Source organism: Cucurbita pepo, chromosome LG05 (assembly GCF_002806865.2).
Source record: "Cucurbita pepo subsp. pepo cultivar mu-cu-16 chromosome LG05, ASM280686v2, whole genome shotgun sequence".
Taxonomy (NCBI): domain Eukaryota; kingdom Viridiplantae; phylum Streptophyta; class Magnoliopsida; order Cucurbitales; family Cucurbitaceae; genus Cucurbita; species Cucurbita pepo.
The window spans coordinates 5,522,017-5,527,652 of NC_036642.1; the positions used below are offsets into that span (position 1 = coordinate 5,522,017).

Genomic DNA, 5,636 nt, shown 5'->3' on the forward strand with positions numbered 1-5,636 from the left:
CAGCAGGTCACCTCGATTTATTATTAATGAGGTTGGAGTATTCAACTATTCTAACTCCCTCCTGCTTGCAGGCTCTATAATCCTCAAAGGCCTCATTTGCAATGAGGGTTTAGTCTATAAGATTTGCTTGCTAGCTGAAACCACCTTGGGAATTTGAATTGTCTTGGGAAGAACCTTTCTCAGCCACCTTGGCAATGATTATATACACGCTGGTATAACTAGATTAATAGGATTAAAATCCCTAACATTCCTAGCCCTTTCCTTCTGAGGTAGGAAGCATCAATAAATTATTTAGACATGAAAAAAGCATAAGTGAATAATAAAATAACGAAAAGTTTTATAAACTAGAGCTTTTGTAAGAGAGCGTTTGGAGAAACGAGCGTTTGAGATATGTTTTTCAATATCTTTATAAAATTTTAAATAAACCAGTGTGTCTCACTTCTTTGAAATGAGGTCCTCTACGAGGGCCTTTTTCAGGAGTGTTCCTAGTCATGCGTTTCAAAATGATTGTTTTAAATGTTTTTGAGATTCTTATGAAAACTCTAGCCCATTGGATCTAAGAACCCTTATGGTTATACAAACCCTTAGATCGAAAATGCTAAAAACTCTCAAATCAAGTTGAAATCAAAGATTACAAAGATGCTCTGATACCAAAGGATAAGGTGACCATAATTCTCAGCCTAATGACACGAGCTTTTGTTGAAGTAAGGACTCTTGAATCAAATAATTTAGCGCTTATGCAAATTTAAAAAATCAACTCAAGGAAAGTAAGAACCAAATTACCTTATTAATCAAATATCTCAAGGTAAGAAAACTTGTTTGAAATTCGAATCACTTCACAAGCAATATTAATCAAGTCATGTTTGAATGCTTCTAAGTATGCAACCTAAGCAACTTAGTTCTAGGCTAAGGGAAAGGACAAATGCTCTTCTTACTATATTTTTCAAGTCTTCTTTGTAAAGACGAATTATAAGGTTTTATATAGCCTCAAAGTGAAACTTTAGATCTTCCTTGAGATATTTCAAGAGGTGTAACTTTCAAAATTTATGAACATAACCGGTCATGATAAAATGTAATCTTAAAAGTGAATAAAAAGACTTCAAACTAAAAATACATGGAAAAGACATCGAGAACAGACGTTTCTAATCAGCCAACCATGTATTTGTGACCTTTCTTGCATAAATGAAGCCGCACTTGAATTAGTTTGAAGTCGTTGTTCCGTAAATGAAACTTAACTTTGTCTTGAGTTCACCATAAATGAACGTTGGCTACATTTAATGCCACTCTTGATCACATGCTTAAGCATCTTGTTTGAGTTTTGATTTATTTCTTAAGCCTAGTTTGCTTGTTTGTATTCAAAGAACGAACGTTGGCTACATTTAATGCCACTCTTGATCACATGCTTAAGCATCTTGTTTGAGTTTTGATTTATTTCTTAAGCCTAGTTTGCTTGTTTGTATTCAAAGAACGAACGTTGGCTACATTTAATGCCACTCTTGATCACATGCTTAAGCATCTTGTTTGAGTTTTGATTTATTTCTTAAGCCTAGTTTGCTTGTTTGTATTCAAAGAACGAACGTTGGCTACATTTAATGCCACTCTTGATCACATGCTTAAGCATCTTGTTTGAGTTTTGATTTATTTCTTAAGCCTAGTTTGCTTGTTTGTATTCAAAGAATGCTATTATCCATTGGATTGCAAACAATCTTGGCTTCTCTATTTAAAATTTTGAAATTTTGAGAGACGAGAATGAAAGCTTAATTTGTGAAAAAAAAAAAATAAAGAGTGCAAACACGGGTGATCTAAATTTCTCTGAGGGTTGGTATGCAAGTGAGAGAGTGTTGTGAGGTTCTTTTTTGGTATTTTTCTTAACTTGTTTTTGTAGGAAAGTTTGACAAACAGATTTGAGTACGAAACCTCTTGAAAAAGTGGAGAATGATATGACTGAAGATGACTTTATCACGTGTCTAAAATTTCAATAAAATTAAGTTGCATTAAATGCACTCCGACTTCATTCATGACAAACCAAAGTTAAACTGAAGTTAGAGTCGAGTAACGTTAAAGTTAAACTCAAGTTACAATTAATGAACTCAAGTGAAACCAAGATCAGTTACAATTAATGAACTCAAGTGAAACCAAGATCACATGAGCTTCATATATACTACAAGAGTTTCAAACCAATTTAAATGAGACTTGATTTGTTATTAGGTTTATAAATTCTTGGGTGGCTGATTGTAATCTCTTATTTTTGGATTTATGGTGTATTTTGAATATATTTTCAGGTTGTTACTGATTATAGTCATAAAGTTTCAACACGATTTCATTTTGAGGCTATATAAAGCCTTATGATTTTTCCTTTTAGCTTAAAGCTAAGTTTCTTTGCAATTCCGTACCGTTTAAACGGTATGAGTTGTCTTCAAATTCTTTTGGGAAGTTTCAAGTTTTAGATCTAAAGGTCTTTATTTCTTAGCATGGTTGTTAGTCCTGTTCCCTGGAGTTCAACATTTGCACAGATGGAAAGTCTTATGCACATGGCTCAATGTACTTGCATTGAACATGTAGAGGCTTTATTGTTTCCTATTTCTGGTGGTTATTTTCTTGAACAATTTTAACATTTGCTATTATCCAATTATGCTTAGAGTTTGCATTTTAAAGAAATCTTCAATAAACTTGCCCGTTCTTCTGTCTGCAGTGTGTCAAACTGGTGCTATGTGCACTCTGGTGAAAGTACACAAATCTTTCTAATGAGCAGATCTGCAGTTTCAGTTTCAACTCATTCTGATCGAGGTATACAAATTCTTCTAATTAGCTGATTTATGATACCGAGTTAACTTTCTACGTTCATTCCCAGAAATTAATGTTTAAATATGAGGAAACGTTATTGAATATGCAAGGGTATGAATCGAATTGAATTAGAATGAGCATACGATGATGATGAAACTGATCTCTTTTCCCAACTCCGAGCATTGTGTTCATTTTCAGGCAATTTTCAAGTGAATGTGACCCATTTATGTTTATTTCATGTCATACTTAGAAATAGAATAAAGTTTCAGTTTCCATTTGTCAGTCCGAAAATGGTTTAGAGAAAATGACCTCAATTATAATTTCAAAAGTCGATGGTTCAATCATCTATGTGAAATGATTAGCAGACCAAAGGACTACCAAGAGTAAGAGTCAAATAACAGTATATAATAAACCCAGGTATCCTGTAGGTGAGACAAATATGATAGTGGTACCCAAGTTGATCGGGGAACTCGGGATTATCGAGAATGAAAGTAAAAAAGCAACGATAAAAGTAATTTTATCAAGATGGAAGTAAATTCTGTTGATTATAGTTCTCTTTGATAGATACTTGCTATAAGACAGTCAAACAGGATAGCCATGAAGAACCTTATGAAACTACAGCATTAACATGAAACATTTCTTTCATCCCATACCCAATCTCATCATAAGCTGAAGCCTGCTAATGAAAGGAAAGTGGGTTCTGATAAACCTGTTCTTATGGAAAATTAGCACAGAAATTCATGGCTAGGAAACCTCTGCACCTTTAGCATAGAACACATAAATCATCTAAGCAAAGCCCTTACAACATCTTCCCCCTTATTCTCAAGACATTTATAATGAAATGTAAACCAAGTAGAACTCATGCAAGTTAAGTATAAAGGCTTCAGAATCAATTACAAATAGGAAGAAATCAATCGATCAAACAACAAAGTAGAAGTTTCCCATTGATCCAGGGCATCAATAAGTGGCAAGTCAACAAATTGTATAACAATTACAAATAACAAGAGCGAGCATTTGCGATCCAATAGAGTATGTTATTCACCAAACCCATGAATAAACTAAACTGTGCAACAACATTATGAAGAAACAAAAATGCTTTACCGTGCAAACCCCCTCCCTCTAGTTAGAACAGATTTGTGTAATTTGCAATGCTAATGCCTATATCGGCACATATCTCTTAACTGCCTGCTTTCCCGCAACTGCAGCTGCAGCAGCAATCCCTCCAATGGCACCGGCGATAGCGGCTGACCTCGGCCCGGAAGCCGCCTTGTAAAGTGCACCAGTCCCCAATCCGGCGACAATACTGTTCAAAACATCATCAGTACCTCTCAAATGAATAACCCCACTTTCCAAACCAGCAAAAATCAAGCCAAGAATCCCAAGAGAGTTCCCAGCCCTCCGACCGAGCTGGCCCCCAGAATTGAGAACTCGATTGAGACGGAGCTTGACAGAGTCGCCAGGCTCTGCCGCTCTGAGACCCTGAATAGAGCCTCTGGCGCCGCCGAGAAGGGCGCCAGAGAGGTAGCCAATTCCAGTATAGTACTGGAGATTTTCGCCCCAAGAACGGTGGGGCCTGGCGGCCTCTTCGAAGAAAAGATGCTCGGGGGCGGTGGGAAGCTCGTAGAGCTTTGTGATCGGAACGTGTAGGTCTTGGTAAGGGTGGTAGAAACGGGTATTCTTCCGATCATCACCTGAGTTGGAGGAATCTTCCATTGGAGGAGGAAGAAGGGATGATCGAAGGAACAGAAATTAGGGTTTGAATGAGAGTTGAATCAAAAGAGGGGGCTTCAAAAGCTTCAAAGGGTTTATGGAAGGAAGCTTCGTGCGTAGCGTAGGGTTTAACGCGGAACGGAGTGCTAAACTAATAATAAAATAATAAAATAATAAAATAATGACATAAAACTTCAATTCGCTTTGGTCTCCCAAAAAAATAAAAAATAAAAAAATTCTAAGGGTATACACATTTACCATGCATGGGGCCAACCAGCCCCGAGCGGGTGGCCCACGGGGGCGTGCGGGCGGCGTGCGTTGGTGCGACATGGGGCTTGACGTGCACGCACTCAAGGTCATGTAGGGTGCATGCACATGGGGCCAACAAGGCACTCGAGCATGCTCATGAGTCACTAGGACGCGCAAGCAACAGACAACCGAAAATTTTTTTAGATCAACCCATAATTTTTGGTGGGTTGGGTTGGTCTAATAGAATATACCGAGCTGGGTTGTTCTTTAATTTACCTCTCACAATATATATTACATTAATGACTAAAATTTTATAAAGCTTAAATATAATTCATCTATCACAAACCACGCAGGTTACCCATATTAAATATTTTTAATTTTTATAATAATTTTAAAACTAAAATTGCCCCGACTATTAAACTGCCAACTGACCTTAATTCTTTTTTTGTTTAAAAAAAAAAAAGAAAATCTAACTCAACCCAACTTAGGTTGGGGTCAAATTATTGAGTCATATCTATGACAATTCTCTCCCTCCGATATTAATAAAATAAATTAAAATATTATTATTAATTATTATTATTTTAATTAAATATTATATGAGCATATTATTTAATAATGTATTTTAATTAGTTAAAAATATGATGGGGTATTTTTAGTAGTCACGTTATGTCCGAGTGAAGTAAACAACACTAACGACCCATCGATTTCGATTTACAATAACTTTAAACAACATTGAACTAATGATTTTATTCTGATTCGACTTGAATTTCATATATTTTAATGCTGATGTGGCACGCTGACTAGATTATTTAAATTATATTATTATAGTAGTAGGTACGATTAGCTTCATTCATTCTCAACTATATATTTTACGATAATACTGAATCTATTAA

The 5,636-nt window shown here is 35.8% G+C and overlaps 1 protein-coding gene across 1 annotated transcript; it reads right to left on the reverse strand.

Moving 5' to 3' along the window:
* Nucleotides 1-3,698: 3,698 nt before the first annotated feature.
* Nucleotides 3,699-4,671, reverse strand: LOC111796256 (mitochondrial import inner membrane translocase subunit TIM23-2-like). The gene has a single exon (XM_023679018.1). The coding sequence runs from the start codon at nt 4,495-4,497 to the stop codon at nt 3,943-3,945; it is 555 nt and encodes a 184-aa protein (XP_023534786.1). The 5' UTR covers nt 4,498-4,671; the 3' UTR covers nt 3,699-3,942.
* Between the last annotated feature and the right edge of the window lie 965 nt (nt 4,672-5,636).